This window comes from Urocitellus parryii, chromosome 10 (assembly GCF_045843805.1).
Source record: "Urocitellus parryii isolate mUroPar1 chromosome 10, mUroPar1.hap1, whole genome shotgun sequence".
Lineage (NCBI taxonomy): Eukaryota > Metazoa > Chordata > Mammalia > Rodentia > Sciuridae > Urocitellus > Urocitellus parryii.
In genome coordinates this window covers 125,616,327-125,635,398 of record NC_135540.1, presented here as the reverse complement: position 1 = coordinate 125,635,398, position 19,072 = coordinate 125,616,327, and the positions used below count along the sequence as shown (strand labels likewise).

At 33.3% G+C, this 19,072-nt stretch overlaps 1 protein-coding gene across 1 annotated transcript in view; it reads left to right on the top strand.

The window, feature by feature from the left end:
* Rbpj (recombination signal binding protein for immunoglobulin kappa J region) overlaps nt 1-19,072 on the top strand; it is a 93,273-nt gene that overhangs the window by 43,575 nt on the left and 30,626 nt on the right. Inside the window, exon 2 of the mRNA XM_026403799.2 lies at nt 11,170-11,208. Coding sequence (XP_026259584.2) covers nt 11,170-11,208 — 39 coding nt within the window. The remainder of the gene's footprint in view (nt 1-11,169; nt 11,209-19,072) is intronic.

Sequence of the window (19,072 nt, the reverse complement as noted above, 5' to 3'; positions counted from 1 at the left end):
TTCCATCTATGTGATGATAGCTGAAGAGTATACTTACTTGGCCTTTATCTACCAATATTATAGCTTGAATTTTCACTGGATATTTGTAATATTTTATTTCTAGGGTATTGAGACTCAATATAGAGTCCAGGTTTAAAAACAGATTCTTTGGCTAAATTATTATTCTTTTAAACTGCTAATTACATTTTTCTATAGTTTGTTAATTCTTTAGAGACAAGAACTAATTCTGAGATGCCTTCTGATACTCAGCTTACTTTTTTCTCTCATTTGCTTCTCCATTAGTCTCCTTGGCCCTTTCTGCTGAAGTCTCTTCTTGGAGATCTGATTAGTCTTCCTACCAAATGCTTATTTACCTGTTCTGGACAGTGGTTACCAAATAACTGGACTCCATTCCCACACAGATGGACTACACACTAAAAGTTGCATTTATTTTCAAGAATAAAACCCTTGGAAAACAGATTAAGAAGTTTTACATGTAGTTGTACTCAGTGGACAACCTTACATTTCATGGGAAGGGAAAAAAATATCTCTTTTACTTTTGCTGTTTCTTGTTTTCTTATTTTTTTTTTTAAGAGTCTCATTAATGTTGGAAAGAGCATTTTAAAAGCCGAGAAGACTATAATAACCCTCAATTGTGTGGTATTTTTCTTCCTAGAACAATTTTTTGAGTTACTACCTAGCCTTCAGAAATTCAGGATTACATAATGCCACTGACAACCTCAAAAATTGCTGTCAACAATTTTATGGAAAGAAAATATTTTATTTTCTTTATAAACAATGAAAATTGTTTATAATTTGAGGTGGCAATGAGAAATATGAAGGAAAGTATTAGGAAGAAAATTATGTGATTTCATCTTGTAGGTATAAGCCAGTTTTTCATGATTACTCTATTTTGCATATAAGATGTTCTGTCTGTCCTAAGCAGTCTTTGTGGAGAGAGACACAGGCCACATACAAGGGTTGTCGTATGTTGACTGAGCTGCCTGCCTTTCCTAGGGAGGTTTGAGTTCTAAGACAGACTTCATCATGCCATCTCTTTCCTTTACATCTTTGCCTTGATAGTAGTAAAAATCATTTATATACACATATATTCCTTGGATTCTTTTTGTTTGTTTTGGCATCTACTTAATTTGCTTTTTCTAAGTTACTGGCGAGCCGCTGGTGACAGTAATATAGGGCCCTCCAAGACAAGCCTAGTAACATGCTAAGTCAGTGTAAGGCAAACCTAAATATATATTATTCTTGTAAGATATCCACAATGTAAAATTAAGTGTACAGTCCAGTAGCATTAAGTACATTCACATTGCTGTACAGCTGTCAACAGCATCAGTCTCTAGAACTTTTTCATCGTTCCCAACTGAAACTCCATGTCCATAGTAATAATTCTCTATTTCCCTTTTTGCTGCATGTCTTCAGTTCTTAACTTCTTGTAGGATTGCTACATATTTGTTAACACAGAGAAAATCAGTTTACTTTGAAGTTACAAATGAATCACACCCCTGTCTGCCACTTATTTCCTAAATGTGTGAGTTTGGGTCAGACTCAGCTTTGCTCCTCTTTTCCCCTATCTTATCTTTAGAATGGAATTCTGTTTTTTGGTGACGGTTGAGAGGCATACTGTATGTAGAGCACCCAGAACCCTGCTAGGTATCCAATACATGGGCACCTCTACAGTTCATTTGTGTTGATGAATTAGTGGTTACCCCAGAGCCTCTGGTGTAGATGGCTTGCTCCTTGTTCTTCATCTTATTCCTGGTTTTGCATGCCTAGTTAGCAGTTGTGGAATGATAATAGAGTTGGAAAGAATTGAGTGTCTTAATTGTCATATGTTTTATAGAAGCTGTTATATTTCAGAAGTATGTGCCCATACATTTGTTCATTCAGTAAACATTTATTGAGCACCTTTTGAATATCAGGCACACCTTCCCCTGACAGCCATCATTCTGCTTTCTGTCCCTGTGAATTTGATTACCCTAGGTACCTCTAATACACTGTTTGTTCTGTGTGTCTATCTTGTTTCACTTAGCATAATGTCTTCCAGGGTCATCCATGATGTAGCATGTGCTACAGTATTTCGTTCCTTTTTGGGCTAAATAATATACCCTTGTCTGTATACACTTCATTTTGTTTATTGAGTTCTTTCTACTTTTTGCCTAAGGTAAAAGGTAGTTGCTTTAAACATAAATGTAAAACTATCTTTTTGAACACCTGTTTTTATTTCTTTTGTTTATGTGCCTTGAAGTGGAATTGATGAATCATATGATAACTCTGTTTAATTTTTTGAAGAACCATATTGTTTTTTATAGTAGCTGCACTGTTTTTACATTCTCACCAGAAACGTACAGAGTCCCATTCCCCCACATCCTTACCAACCTTCCTTACTTTGTTGTTGTTTTTGATAGTAACAGCCATACTAATAGGTATAAAGTGGTGTCATTGTGGTTTTGATTTTCATTTGCCTTATTAATGATTTTGAACATTTTCATGAGCATATTGCCTTTTGGAGAAATGTCCATTCAAGTCTTTTTAAATTGTTGTTGAGTTGTAGATAACATTTTATGTATTCTGGATATTGGTCCCTTATCAGATATATAATTTCAGCTACTTGTATTTTATTTATTTGTTTGATTTGGTACCAAGGGTTGAACCCAGGGGTCCTTCACCCTGAGCCACATACCGAGCTTTTTTTTATGTTTTATTCAGAGACATGGTCTCTCTGAGTGCTCTTATGGCCTCACTAAGTTGCTGAGACTGGCTTTGAACTCAGAATCCTCCTGCCTCAGCCTCCTGAGCCACTGGGATTACAGGCATGTGCCACCACCCACCACAGTATAAAAAATATATTATTTTGAAGGGTCCATTTCAGTTTCATTGTATTTGTTAATGTAAATGTCATTCAGTAATCCAACCTTAAAAGAATAATGGTGTTTTATCAAGTGCTTAGTTGGTGAGAGGCACTCTTGTCAGAACTTTAAATGTATGAACCTTTTAAATTCTCACAAGAACTCTGTGTGGAAATAATTTCACCTGTGTTTTCAGATGAGGAAACTGAGGCATAGAGAATTTAATTAACTTTTCTGTTCCAGGTCTCACCGTGGTTTATTTTGCACTTTGCTAGGATTTGGATTGAAGCAAGCCCTGGGTCTGTGTGCTTATCACAGCATTTGACTCTCTCCCCTGACTTGCTATGTGATCAACTTGTATGTGCCTCATCACATGGCACCTTTTGGTCTGCTTTACCTCTACCATACATCTTTACTTTCTTTTTTCTTTTTTAAAGATGGACACAATATCTTTTCTTTCTTTATTTTATTTTTTTATGTGGTGCTGAGGATCAAACCCAGCAAGTGCAAGGCAAGTGCTCTACTACTGAGCTATAACCCCAGCCCCTACATCTTCACTTTCTGTACTGGGTGAGGGGATGGAAGACAAAACAAGAAGGCAGGCAGACTTGTGATGATCAGAGAATCATGACTAAAATTCATAAAACCATGTGACATTTGAAAAGGCAGTTCATAAAATTAAGGTGCTTGAAGAATATAGTAGAAAAAGTTAAGATTGGGTCCAGTGTATTAATGCATGCCTGTGATCCCAGCTACTCTGGAGGCAAAGGCAGGAAGATCACAAATTTGAAACCAGCCCATACAACTTAGCAAGATCCAAAATAAAAAGGACTTGAGATGTAGTGGTAAAGTACTTGTCTTGCATGTGCAAAACTCTAGGTTTAATCACTAGTACAACCCCAAAATTTTAAAAAACTAAAAAGTCAAGGTTGGAACCTACGTGTCTTGCATGTGCAAAACTCTGGGTTTAATCACTAGTACAACCCAAAATAAAAATTTTTAAAAACTGAGAAGTCAAGATTGGAAACTCTTAATGTTCTTTAAATTGCATTTCCTTTGTGGAAGTGTAGCTTTTCCATAAAGATACAAATGTGGTTCTTTGAGTCTGGCATATGTTTTTAAGAATGCTCTCAGGAAATTTGCTTTCTAAGACAATTTTTATGAATTCTTATCTTTGTTTTTATTTTCTCTGTTTTTATTTCAAGTCCCTTGTATTCTAGAATTGATACTGAGTGGGTATTGGCGGATGAATAACAATTTCATTTTGCTATTTTCATATGCCAAACTTAATTAGTAAAGGAAAAATCTGTCAAATTATGTAATACATTCTAAAGCAAAATGGAATTTTCATAGCTGTCCACCATAATCATTAATAATTGTATATAGGTTGTATCTGTGTTGTGTATATACATGGAAGTGAAGAAAGATGTGCATCTCATTCAAAATTAATGCTGCTACCTGAATAGTTTTTTGCTTGTATATGTGGGCATCAATGGGAAGTGCTGTGTAATCAGCAGACTATATTCATTGTATATATGGATTTAAAATTTTTTTGTTGGTACAAATGATATTTTATTGAACATCTTCATGCATACTTTGCAGTCACAAATTATCTATGTATATTTCTATAATTGAAATGGCTGAGTCAAATGACTGCAAATGTTGAATTATAATAGACATTGCCTAAATGTCTTCCAAAAAGACTGAATAAATTTATACTCCTGAGGGTATATGATAGTTCTGTTTATTCATTTATATACCACTAACACTGGATATTATCAAACTTTAAATCTACAGCAAGCAATTCTTTAATAATTATCTTAACAACATAAAAGCTGTGCCAGGAAGCTGACCACAGAGCATCTTACATGCCACCTCAAAAAACATCATGTGAATGTTTTTTGATTTATTTTTCACCATCAGGTTCTATAGCAAGTAGAGTCAGGCCAGCATCTTGTTTTAAGAGATGCGTGTTTCTCTGGGTGCAGCTTTTTTATTTTGTTTTCCTGATATAATTTCATTTTATAGAAAAGTTGGAAGAATATTATAGTTCATCTAGATATCTCAAATGTTAACATTTGCAACTTTCACCTTGTCACTGTTCACACACACACACACACACACACACACACACACACACACACTACATGTGCCCAGGTGAACTATTTTTCCCCGAACCATTTGAAAGAAAGAAGTAGACATAATATCTTTTTCTCTCTAAATTCTACATCAAATGTTTCTAAAAGTAAGGACCTTCTCTTCCATTACCATTGTACTGTTACAAAATTGGGAAATTGAAATTGATTTGGTCCTTTATCTGTAGGTTTTATCCAGGTTTTGTCAGTTGTCTGAATAGTGTCTTTTATAGCAAAAGTAGTTTTGGCACCATATGTTGCATTGTCCAATTGTTATGTGTCTTCAGTATTCTTTTATCTGGGCCAGTTCCTTAATTTTGGATAAGCTGTTTCACAATTTGGATTTGTTCCTTATGTTTAGAATCAGGTTCTGCATTTTTGGCAGTAATATCACAAAAGTAATATTGTATTTTAATGTATCATATTAGGAGGTATTTGGTATAGTATTCTCAGTCTCTTGTATCTGTCTCCCTGTTCATTTCTTTTGGAGGGGTAGTTCTGGGAATTGAACCCAAGGCCTCACACATGCTAAACATATGATTCTATCACTAAGCTAGCTAGTGGTAGCCCCATTCGGTGATATGTGAAATTGGAGTAGTTTGCCCAGAATCTGATTGTACCTCTTTTTGAGGCTACAGATTTTCTTTTTAAGCCATAATTTTTTTTATATAAGATCTTTTTATAAGATATTAATGGAGGTCATTATTCTCACAATTTACTTATGCTATCTACATAAGCAGAGCTTTTTGCTATTACAGATTTATTCCACTGGAAGTCTTCTTTAGATATGGATATTTGGAAAGACAACCTTAACCTGTACTATTATTGGAGATTTTAGATAAAAAGCCTCATGCCAAGCATAGTTGGAGATGATGATTGATAGCTCTCATTTTTCTTTCCACTTTTCCTATTCTTTATAGAAACTGCTGGGAGATTTTTACAAAAAGAAGGGGTTTTGTTTTGTTTTTGTTTCTTGATTAAAAGAAAAGGTAGGATGAAGATACTTCAAAAATTAATAGTCCTTTTCAAATGTTTCTACAAAGTGTACAAGAGTTGGGAGTTTCTCCGCAGAAGTGGCCAGCACACATGTAGTTACATGCATGTCTTTGAAATGTATCCCAGGGAGTGTTTATTTCAATAAAAACATGCTTAATAAATGGGTTAGTTCAGGAGAATACATCATCATGCCTTGGTCATCTTTGTTATAGTAATGAGGGAGCACTAGCTATACCTACCTGAGTTTGGAGCAACATTGCTGTTAAATGTGGTTCTTAAAGTATAAGCAGGTTCACAACTAGAAATTGAAGTGTGAAAAAAGCTGACCTAGTTTATTTATTTTTGCAGTGCTGGGGATCAATTTCAGGGCCTTATACACATATACATGCTGGGCAAATATTTTACCATTAAGCTGCACTCCCAGCCACAGATATAGTGTCTTGTTTAGAGATTGTGTGACTTAATATAAGCTGTTTCATTCTGTATTTGTCCATGGATGGAAAATGAGTAAATCTTTTGTAGTAAATCATTGTCCATTTGTCCCAATTGCACATAAGTTTCATAGAAGCATGTGTCTCTTGTTCACTGATCCATGTGAGTGTGAGTGCATGCACATACACATACATGCACATACCAAATACCTGTACTTGGCCCTTGCTACATATTCAATAAATACTTGCTGAAGAACAGATTTGGAAAGAACATTACATGTACCCTTTTCTAATGTGTGTATATACATTTTTTATTTATTTTTCCCTAATTTAGTGCTTCTTCATTTCCCTCTCTTAAATCATGGTTCAGAAGATCCCAATGCTTTTGATTGTATAAAATTAAAAACTGTTTATTACAGGTTTAGTGTAAAGTTCGGTTTAATTATGAATTTAGGTAGTTAATGCTTTCATTTGTACATTGTTTCTTTCTTTATTTATTTTAATCTCATTTCTGCATTAAGTAGAAAATTTGGAAACTAGAAAGAAATACTTTTAAGTTCTACAATCCAGAAGTTTCCCTAATGATTTGAGCTTATTTTTCAAGCCATCTGTTTATTTTCAAAACCAAAGTTCTACTACTGTTACTAGACAATATTCTAAATACATGAGGGTTTTTGCTTTATCTTAATAGTGGTGTAATTACCAAATTGTTCTGTATCTTAAAACATTTTTTTTCTTGTTTGTTTCCCCTCCCTTCTTGATTTTTGACTTGGTTTTCTCATGTGAAATATCTTTTAGCCAGAAAAGGTTTAATAATTTTTTATCATATTTGTCCTCAGCACATTTGTGGTCATATACTTACTTCACAGACTGAATATACAAGGAAGTATATCTTGTGTGGGAGGAAACACTGCTGTACTTCCTCCATGAACAGAAGGAAGTACGAGTATATAAGTTTAATATGTGTGTAAGTTTTCCACATATTTTGAAAATTCTAAGAGATTAGAGGATATATGGGAACCCATCAGGTAGGAAGTGTCATGTTTAATGAAATTGCAACTTAAAACAATCTATCACACACTTCTTTTTTTCTTAAGAGAGAGAGAGAGAGAGAGAAAGAATTTTTTTAATATTTATTTTTTAGTTTTTGGTGGACACATCATCTTTATTTTTATGTGGTGCTGAGGATCGAACCCAACGCCCTGCGCATGCCAGGCAAGCGCGTTACCGCTTGAGCCACATCCCCAGCCCAATCTCACACTTTTTGATGTATAAAATTAAATTTAGCTACTGTGATTAGCATTTTCCCTAGCTCTTCTCATTTGGGGGAATATAAGATCCTTATTGTCTAAGAAGGGAAAGCCAGTGCATTAAAAGTAAAATGAATTTGCTAATTTAAAATTATACTGATGATATATATACACTGAAGATATAAATTTTATTGAGCCAAATTATTATATGAGCATACTGGGTAAAGCAAGCACATGTTTCATTCACTTTCACTCCAGTCTGAGGAAGAAATATGTGAACATAGAACAAGAAGGGAGGGGCATGGTGCAAATCAACAGTACTCTAGCTGATTTTCGCTTTTTACTTTAAAAAAGAAAGGCCTAGAATCAGAACCTTTTCACTTTACATATTTATCGGGATTATTACATTTAATTAAAAGTAAATTTATGCAGAATGTAGAAAATTTGAGAAACCTCATGCAAATGCAGTGTTGACAATCTATAATCATCAAAAGAGAAATTGAATAGCAGTTTAACTCATTATTCTATGAAATTAAGAAGGTTCCTTGGACACTTATAGGCTTACATTTTTTTCCTTTGTATTGTGAAACATAGCCTATACCTATTATAAAATGATGGTTTACATACAGTGGTGTAAACTTGGCCCAGCTTATTTCTAGTCACTTGTTAATTTAGATTATGTAGGTACACAGATGTTTTTCAAGGTAGATTGCAAACTGTACTTGCCCATCTCCTAATCTTTAGGTTATAATCAGTCTCAGTAATTGACAGTTGGTTGCTATTTTTCTGCTGAGAAGTGATTATTTTGGTTGCATACTCTATATATTACATCATGAATTTTATGGACTCACCAGTGATTAAAAGGGAAGGCCTTCTTTTTTCCAGTAAATAATTCTCAGAGTTTTATGTTAGTCATGTATCAGATTAGTTAATGGAGATGGGAGTTGGTCAGTACAAGATACTGTATATCTTAGTTTAACTTGACATTTTTTTCATATGTATGCCAAAGAGGATTTATTAAATGATCAAAATTTAGTTGCATCATGCCCATCAGAGTTGTACATTGTGAATCTAGTACATGCTTTGTGAAATCTTCTTGACATCCCATTTTTTAATTCTTCCCACACTCCATTAAATACAGTAACCATTAGTTAAATGAGATAAACAGGAATGTGATGTCACGTGTGTTAAACAGAGGGTCAGGATTGCACACAGAATTATTGGAGATGACTTTATTATGTACATAAGAAGCAATTTGATTTCAATTTTTATTATTCCTGGCCTTAGAATAGGCACCTAGGTAGAAGATGATTCATGGTTTTGTGTGTTGTTTTCCAGTCTCAGCAGTACCTCTGTTGCTCCGATTTTCTGTTGATGCAGGAGTGATGTTGTGCAAGCATGCTTTGTAATTGTTAGCTTGATTTAATTAGTATTTTTTAAAAAGGGTCTTGGCTATTTTAATCGTCATTTACTTGTGAATGTAACTTTTCCAGAATTTTAAGCATGTAAAAATAAAATTTAACATTTGAATTTTGAGTGTAGTGACTCTTAGTAGTCCTTAGTAGTTCTAGCTATAATATTAGAGCTAGTAGAAAAGATGATGGCAATATTGAGATTTTTATTTCGTTCATTATCTGTCTAAAATTTTTACCGATTGAACCCTTAGGTAGATTCCAACCAAACTTCACTGTGCTTCTAAGAAATATGGTTCTACATGTATAATAATCTTTGTGGGTTTTATAAGATATTCTGTATCTGTCTGCTAATGCTAAGACAGTTTTATTGTACCTATGTGCTGTAGTGGTACAATTAATCAGTTTACGGATTTTAAAAAAAACCTTTCCAGTAGAAAAAGATTCAGTGCTGATTTTTGCTTTTAACTCCATAGCTGTGATTCATGGATCAACCAATAGTTGAGTGTTTTGAATGGTCTTTTTAGCTTGCCTTGCTGGTGTTACCATTAAAACGTTGTGTTTTGTTTCTTGATTTTAAAAATTGAGTATTTTGTAGTATAAAAAATCAAAAGAAAACTAATGAGAATTCTGCTCGTAAGAATGTATATTTTGCTCATTTTGTGCTATTTCAGTTAAAGCCACTTTTTGATGTTTTAGAATTAATTAAAATATGAAAATATTAGGTATAGTTACCTATCACTTATAGATATTGAATTCATAAACAGTGTCAGTGTCACTATGACATTTATTTAACTGCAGGAAATGAACTAAATAGAATCCTAAGACTTATCATCAAAGTTAATAGTCTTGTGGAACTTCACAAATATAGCACAGATATTGTAAGTCAATAAGCCTTCACAGCCTGTAACTGTGCTTCTGAACAAGTAACTGCTTATAACAGCAGTCTTGCTTATAGATAAAAAAAACATCTATTGGCCTTTCTCTTCAAATGCAGTTTCATCACTGTCTTTCAAAAGAGAATCACATTTTCCTGTTTCAGAAGAAATAAAGAGATTATCACCTAGGAACTAGTTTACTCTTCTTGTACTTGTCTCTATTGGTTTTGTAGTTGCTTTATTTAGTTCTTTTGGCTTAACCATTTATAACCTTAAAAATTGTTATTTGAGCACATACTGTTTTTCAGGAACTGTTCTGTATATTTTCTCTATATTAATTAGAACATCAATTTCCACCTTTAATTCTCTCAACACTACTATGTCCTTTTTATTGATAGGAAAACTTAAGTTTTGTAGAATCACAACTAATTTCAGTTACATAGCAAGTAAATGCCAAATTATGAATTTGAACTCAAAACAGTCCTACTCCAGAGCCTCACTCTAGTGTTGTGTTATCATTCCATCCTGAATTCTGTGGTTTTTCTTTTGCTTATGATTTTCCCCTTGCCTGCTCCCAATTAAGTGAATGCCTATATGCTAACCCATTTTGCACATTTCTCTTACAGGGCCTAATTAATTAGACTGTAAAACAGTTGTCAAAAATCTGGGTTTCATTCTTAAGTTGTCCTACCACTTAATTTACTTTGTGACTTTGGACAAATTGTTTTCTCATCTTTAAGATGAGGCCAATATATACCTTATAGAATTGTTTTATAATGATAAAATATGGTAATGTGTAAAAGTATGTAGAGCCTGAAACATGGCAAACACTTGTGAATGCTGTATCCCCTCTTGAGCTGAGAGTATTTTTCTTAGTGCTGCCAATTATGAGAAACTGGGGGATCTTTGGTTAGTTATTTTTTTAATTTTTTAATTTTTTTGAGATGTCTCTAAAATTACAGAACCTGTTATCCTCATCTGATCAGTGTTCTTGCTTGAGTAGGTGTATAAGGCCTACTTGGGGTATGCTGCTTGTTTTAAGAACTGTTTTAAAGTGTATATTTTGTTATTTCCTGGTGCAGTTGATTGCTGGATGATTTCTCTTTCCACTGTTACTCAGTGAGGTTGAAGTCATAAAGGAAATTTCATGGTACCTAAAATAACTTACTATGGAGTATCTCATGCAGTGTGTTTAATTTTTTTTTTTTTTACTTTATTTTCTAGGAAATTTGGTGAGAGGCCCCCACCTAAACGACTCACTAGGTAAGTATTATATTAATCATCTACTCAAACATTTTATATGCATGGAGATCCTGTCATTTTAGAGACTATAATTAGGTGCTCTTAGAAATCATTCAAATATTGGTATCTAGAGCATAAATACGTTCCCATCCCCCAACTTTCTCCTCTGCTTCCCTCAAAAAGAAACAAACAAAACAGAAATAATAGGATATAGTTCAAAGAGGAAAGATGAAACCATTTTGAGAATTAATCTTCAGTATTGTATGGTGAATGTAACAAGGGCAACAATATAAACAAAACTTGTATCCAGAAGTGTTTAACCAGTCACAGTTTGCTGATTACAGATTTAATGATTTAAAGAATTTTAAGGAAAACATTTTTCACCATTTTAAAGAAAATATGAGGTTTTGCCTGTTTTTAGTGAGAATAAACTGGTACTATGTTCTAATTACATAAATTGATTTTATACTATACATCTTACTATATATGTTAAATTTTAAAATATTATTTTAAAAACAACTAAAAAATTTTAGGTCAGAGGTTATAAAATAAAGAAACTCAACCCTAGTCATAGTCCTAGTGTTCATTATTACTAATTTCTTTTTTTAATCTTTCAAGAAAATTGTATATAAAGAGATAAATATGTCTGTCTTTTTTCTTTTTCTTTTCCCACTGAACTGGAAACATATCCTACTGTTGTTCCCTACTTTGTAACCACAATACAACTTCTACTTGGATAGTTCTCCTTAATGGCTTCCTAGTTTTCCATTGTCTTCATACCTTTCTTTATTTAATATTCCATATTGGTGACCATTTAGGTTATTTCCAAATTAATGCTACTATTTAAAAAAAGGTTGCACTTAAAAGAATAGGACCTGCCAGAAGAACACAGGAGACGATTTAAAGGAGCTGTTTTTGTTGGCCAAATCTAGAACATTTTCATCATCAAATAAATAATAATGTAATGGATTAAAATCTGTAGAATCAAGTGACAGTTTAGTAGTCTGTGCAGCTTGAGCATTTCTAATCTGAAAATCCAAACTTTTTTGAGTGTCACCATAATGCTCAAAAAGTTTCAGATTTTCAAACATTATGGGTTTCGGATTTTTAGTTTTGGTAACCTCAAACCTTGAATTCTATTCATATATTCTAAAGTCCCTAAAATTCTAGAATTATTTACTTATGTAAATATTTTAAAATTATTTATATAAATGAGTAAATAGGGAACAGGGGATAGCTTTTCCTTATAAAAGAATACCATCTAATAAATGTAGAAGGAATATTATTAAATTAAGGAAATCACTACTTGTTAGACACAATAGTGATTTTTATTTCAGACAGAAATCATCAAGTGGATGCTTAAACTGGATTAAAATTTAAAGAAAAGCAAAATGTCTAATTCCAAACCACTTTGAAGTTTAAAGGGACAGTAAAATGGCAGTGCAGAAAATTAGCAGATACCACTTTACGTAAGTGATCTATATTAGCATCACCAGTAATGGACAAATAGATATAATGTGCATCCCAAGGAGGACATCCTATCACTTTAGGTGAAAGGAAGCATCAGAGAGATGCAAAAGGAGGGACATTCTCTATAATAAATTATATTCATTCTTCAAAATCTCAAGGTCAAAACCACAGATTGGCCAGGGCATAGTGGTGCATGCCTGTAATCCCAGCAGCTTGGGAGGCTGAGACAGGATGTTCGAAAGTTCAAAGCCAGCTTAAGCAACACTGCAAGTCCCTGTCTCAAAATAAAAATATAAAAAGGGTGGATATGGCTCAGTGTTTAAGCCTCACTGGGTTTAATTCCCCCCTAGCTAGCTAGCTAAATCAATCAATAAATAAAACCACAGATTGAAGAACTACTCTGGATTAAAGGAAACCATAGAGACATAACCCCATTTAAGTAAATCCTGAGCTAGGAAAAAAGTTTTCCTGTGCTATAAAGCTGGAGTAGGCAAATGGTTTCTGTAATAGATCAGATAATAAACATGTTGCCTTTGTGGGCCAGATTGAGTCTGTTGTGAATTGTCAACTCTGTTCTTAGGAATGGAATTTCTGTGTTCCAACACATTTTTTTTTGTGCAAAACCCAGTGGCTGTCCTGATAGGGCAAAGAGCAGCAGTTTATCTTGATAACACCCCACCCCCACAAGTACAGGTTTATTGGGTAAGTGACAAATTCGAGTAAAATCTGTAGAATAGATATTAGTATTGTGTAATTGATAATTGCATTGTAATTATAAGAATGTCTTTTTTCAAAAAATAAACACTTTGGTATATTGGGTAAAATGATATGTCTATAAAGGTTCTTAAAGGTTTAAAAAGCAATATGCAAACATGGTAAAATATTAAAATTTGAGAAGTCTAGGTGAAGGGTGACTAGGAATTCTTAGTACTAGTTTTATAACTTTTCTGTAATTCTTAAGTTATTATAAAATTTAAAAACATTTTTAAAAATACATTATTATATAAGTATTCTAGGTAAAGTACACTGTGAAAATATAATTTGTCTCACAAATTTTCCATTATTTGTTTTTATATATCTGTTGAATAAGTTCTTCTAAGCAGAATTACTGTGTTCACATATTTAGGCATTTTGAAATTTAATAGATAAAGATTTTTATTTTATTACCAGCAGTGATTAGTTGGAGTTATTTCTAACAATAAAATATATTTTTATGAATAAGTTAGTTTCTTTAATGGATATATCTGTAAAAATAACAGTATGATAATACACTTCGTAAAGAAATTTTCCTTTCCTTTTCCTAAATACATACAGGAATCTAGTTAGGTCCCATCTACTTGATAATGATTTTCCATCATTTACCCTTTAAGCAGTTTTCCCTCTTTGGAAAATTTTAGTAGTTTTTAGGACTACTACTTCTGGCCAAGATGGTGTAACAGGAACTGGAATTACTCTCCAGCCTGAAACAACTAAAAACATGGACACAATATATGAAACAACGGTTTTCAAGATATTGACCAACAGGCAAGGAAGGACACTGATTCCCAAGAAACAGGAGACAAATGAGGTGAGCCCTATGATTGCCCCAACTTCAAGCCTGGAGAGAGTTCCAGGCCATGTTGTAGGGAGGGGGAGTCCATGTGAAGCTGGAATTCATGGAGGCTGAGATGGCTTGCGTTCACAGCGCAGAGATCTGAAGAGGAAAGAACAGTACAGAGAGTTCCAGAGATTGGCAAAGGGTTCTTTCTCTTTTAGTTGTCAGCTAAGTATTGATCAGCACATGTATGTGAGCAATCACCCACCGGTGGGGAAAAACATCCAGAAGAATTAAAGGAAACAATCCCTAAAACTCAATTAGAGCTATGAATTGTACTTCTTTTCAATGAACAGAGGAAAAATAATCTCATAATTCACAGAGCATCAGCTAAACTCAGAAGAGTTTGGCTTTGGTGTAAAATTAGGCCCAGACTAAGTGGCAAACTTAAAGTAAGATTGAAATGATCAAACTCTTTTCAAGTAACTATGTACCAGAACAGAGCTCAAGAATATAAGAATGAAAAAAAAACATGCAGCACTAACAAACAAAAACAAAAAATATATATACATCAATCATACAAAGAAGCAGGAAAATATCCAAAATGAGAAGAAAAACCAGTCAAAACCAACCCAGCAATGACAGATGACATTAAAACAGTTATTATATGCTTGTGATCAGTATGTTGAAGAAGCTAAGATTAAGAGTTAGGAAAATGGTCAGATGGTAAATATTTTTGTTTTGTGTCATATACAACTTCTGGTATAACTCAATTCTGCTGGAGCACAAAAGCAGCCATAACGGGTCAACAAATTAGTGTTTTTGTGTAATGAATTACAGATCTATTTCTAAAGCAGACATAGTGGGTTGGATTTGACCTACCAGCGGTAATAATAAACAACTAAATAACAATTTATAATTATTTGGTAGAGGAGAGATGGAACAGTTTAATAAAGACATGGAAGATACACATTTTTAAAAAGAGACACAAATGAATTTTCCAGAGATGAAAACAACTATAAGGTGCAAAAAATACACTTGGTGTGAATTTCAGAGTATATGAAGAAGAGAATAGTGAACTTGAAGACATAGCAGTAAAAACTATGTAAAGTGAAGCAAACAGGAAAAGTCTGGAAAAAAGGACAAGCATTAGTGAGCGAGCTGTGGTCTGTCTTCAAGCATCCTTATTTACATGTAATTGGAATCATTGAAGGAGAGGGTGTGACTCAAGTGATATATGAGGAAATAATGGCTGAATTTTTTTTTTAAACATTGTTAAAAACTTTTAAACCACAGATCCAAGAAACTCAGTAAATCCCAAGTGTGAAACTACACAGAAGCACATCAGAATCAAACTGATTAAAACCAGTGATAAAGAGAAAAATCTTAAAAGCAACAGAGACAAAAGACAAATTACTTACAAAAGAGCAAAGGTAAGGAAGGATGATAACAAGTTTTTCATCTGAAACTTTGCTATGGATAAGACAGTGAAGCAAGAGCTTTCAGGTGCTCAAAGGGTTTGGAAAAATGCCTGTCGACCTAGAGTTCTCTACCCATTGAAGGCAAAATAAAGCTTTTTAAGACATACTAAAAATGGAAAGAATTTTTCACAGACAGGCCTGAGCAAGAACAAGAACAAGAAAGGTGACATCACTACAGATTCTGCAGACACTTAAAGGATAGCAAGCAAATATTGTAAATAACTTTATGCCAATATATTCAACAACTTTTGAAGAAAGACACAAATTCCTTAAAATTAGCAAACTACCTGAGCTTACTCAAGAAGAGGTGGGTAATCTGAATAACCTTAAATCTAAAGAGATTGAGTTTGTTTTTATAAACTTTTTGACAAATTTGCAGAAATGTTTAAGAAAAGTAATTATGCTATTTCTTCACATAGTCTTCCTGAAAACTGGAGAGCAGGACATATTTCCCAGTTCATCTTGTGAGAACAGTATTGCGTTATTACTAAAAGCAAAAACATTAGAGGAGAATGCACCAATATTCCATGTGAAGAAAGGTGTAAAAAAGTCTTAATAAATTTTTAAATGAAATCCAACAATATGGTTAGACCTAGTGAGATTTATCTTAAAAATGGAAAAAGTCAGTTCAACATGTTAATAGAACAAAGAAGGAAAATCACGTGGTTATCTTAGGGATTTAGAAAATGCTTTTAACTATCATTCTTGATAAAAATTTATAATATGGTAGAAATAAAGGGAATTTACTAACAATCACAAAGGATACCTCTGAAAAACTACATTTATTACCATATTTTTAATGGAAGACTGAGTATTTCCGTCTAACATTAGGACCACACAATAAAGTTCTCTCTTATAACTTTTGATTCAACATTGTACTCGAGGTTCTAATCATTACAAGGCCAGAAAAAGAAATGAAAAATTAAAAAAAGATGTAAAGAAAGAAATAAAACTTCATTTTCAGAAGTTATGATCATCTTTTTAAAAGCTACTATAATTAATCAAGTTTGGCAGGGTGGTGGAATACAGGATCAACATAGAAAACTCAATTATGGGCTGGGGATGTGGCTCAAGCGGTAACATGCTCACCTGACATGCGCAGGGCGCTGGGTTCGATCCTTAGCACCACATAAAAATAAAATAAAGATGTTGTGTCCACCGAAAACTAAAAAATAAATATTAAAAAAATTCTCTCTCAAAAAAAACCCCTCAATTATATTTCCTCATATTAGTAATGAATAATTGGAAATTGATCAGGTATCATCAAACAATATGTAATTCTTAGAGAAAAGCTTGACAAAAGATGTACAAAAACTCTGCCATGAAAATTACTAAATATTGCTGGGAAAACTTGAATTACTAAGTAAATGTTCTTCTGACAGAAGACTTTGTATTTGTTAGAAGTGTTTTCTTCATGAATTGATCAATGGATTCGACACAGTCCCAGTTAGAGTTCCAGCAGCTATTGGACAGGCTATTTATAAAATTCATGTGAAAATGCAAACAATCTAAAACAACCAAACATTCTTGAAAAAGAGCAGCAAGAACTTATATATTGCCTGATTTCAAAAGTTGTTATGAAGCCACAGAAATCAAATGTAGTCTTAGGGAAAGATGGTTATGTAGATCATTGTAACAGAATAGTAGCCAGAAATTGTTCTTTGAATATATGCTCATTTGTTTTCCAATCAAGGTGCAAAGGCAATTTAGTTAGATAAATGATAGTCTTTTTAACAAATGTTTCTAGAATAATCTGTTATCCATATGCTGCCCCTTCACACAAAATAACTACCATTCATCCGTAGCACCATATACAAAAATTAACTCAATATAGACTTAAATGTAGAGTTCCAATTAAAGTTTGTAAAAGAAAACAGGTGGAAGTATCTTGATCTTTGATCTTGACCAAGCAAAGATTTTTAGTATTAATGCCAAAAAGCATTCTGTGGAATGAAGAAATTGATCATTTACTTCATGAAAGTTCAGAATAAAGACTTTGTGTTTAGACAATGAAAAGAGCTTTCAGAAGTCAACAAAAAGAAAATCAACTAATTTTTGAAAGGGATAAATGATTTGAAGAATTGTCTATAAACAGCACATACCTTGTGACAGATAAGCTCTAAAGAAATGCAAGTTAAAATCAATTAGTGTTTAGTCCTTGGGCTTTTGTAACCTTATGTCAGAAACTGGTAAGCTTATAAATCACAAATTCTACTTCTCATAGTTCTGGAGTCTGTGAAGCCCAAGATCAGGTGTGAAAAGATTTGATATGTGGTGGAGGGCTGCTTCCCAATTTATAGATGACCAACTTCTCTCTGATGAAGGCATTAATCCTGTTCATGAGGATTACTTTATGACCTGATTACCTCCCAAATGCCCCACCTCCAGACACGATGGCGTTGCTGATTAAGTTTCAACATGAGAATTTGACACAGATGTATTCAGTCTGTAGCAGTGAGATAACCACTTTACACCTATTAAAATGCCTTAGATTTAAGGGATTGATCATATGTGGAACTACTATTTTTATATACTGGTAGTGGGTATATAAAACGCTATAATAATTTTTGGAAAAAAAATTGAAGTTTAACATATCCCTACCATATGGCCCAGCCATTCCATCCTTACATATTTAGTCAAGAAAAATGAAAACGTGAATACAAAAATATTGAAGCACAAATGTTCATGTTAGCTTTAGTTGTGATAGCCTTATGGGCATAAACCAAATATCCAGCAACAGGTGAATGGATCAACAAAGTGTAATATATTCTACAATGAACTGCTATTCAGCAATGATAAAAGAATGAACTTGATACAAACAGCTACTTAGATGAATGTTAAAATAATCATACTCAAGTTTTCTAAAGAAGTCAGGAAAAAAGTACATAAACTGTATGATCCCATTATCATAGAATTCTAGAAAGTACAAACTATTCTATAATGGCAGAAAACAAATCACTGGTTTTCTGGAATGGAGAGAGCCAGGAGAAGAGATTAAAAAGAAGCAGAACAACTTTGGGAAATTGTGAATATCCTTGTGTTCATTGAGGCATTGGTGTATACACAAATATGAAAACTTAGCACATTGTACACTTTAAGTACATTTTACTCTATTTCAGTTAAATCTCAATAAAGCTGTTTAAAATTTTAGTAATTTTTATACTTTAAAAATACTTTGGCTGGGGTTGTGGCTCAGTGGTAGAATGCTTGCCTGGCACATGTGAGGCGCTCAGTTCAATCCTCAGTGCCACATAAAAATAAATAAACAAAATATTTACTTCTATCATGGAATTGGAATGAAATTTGCAGGCATCCTAGGAACAAGACCTCCTGTTTGGCTTTAGACACCAGTAGATGCAAACTCTTAATGAAGCCACACTAATGTTTCCTTAATATTGCA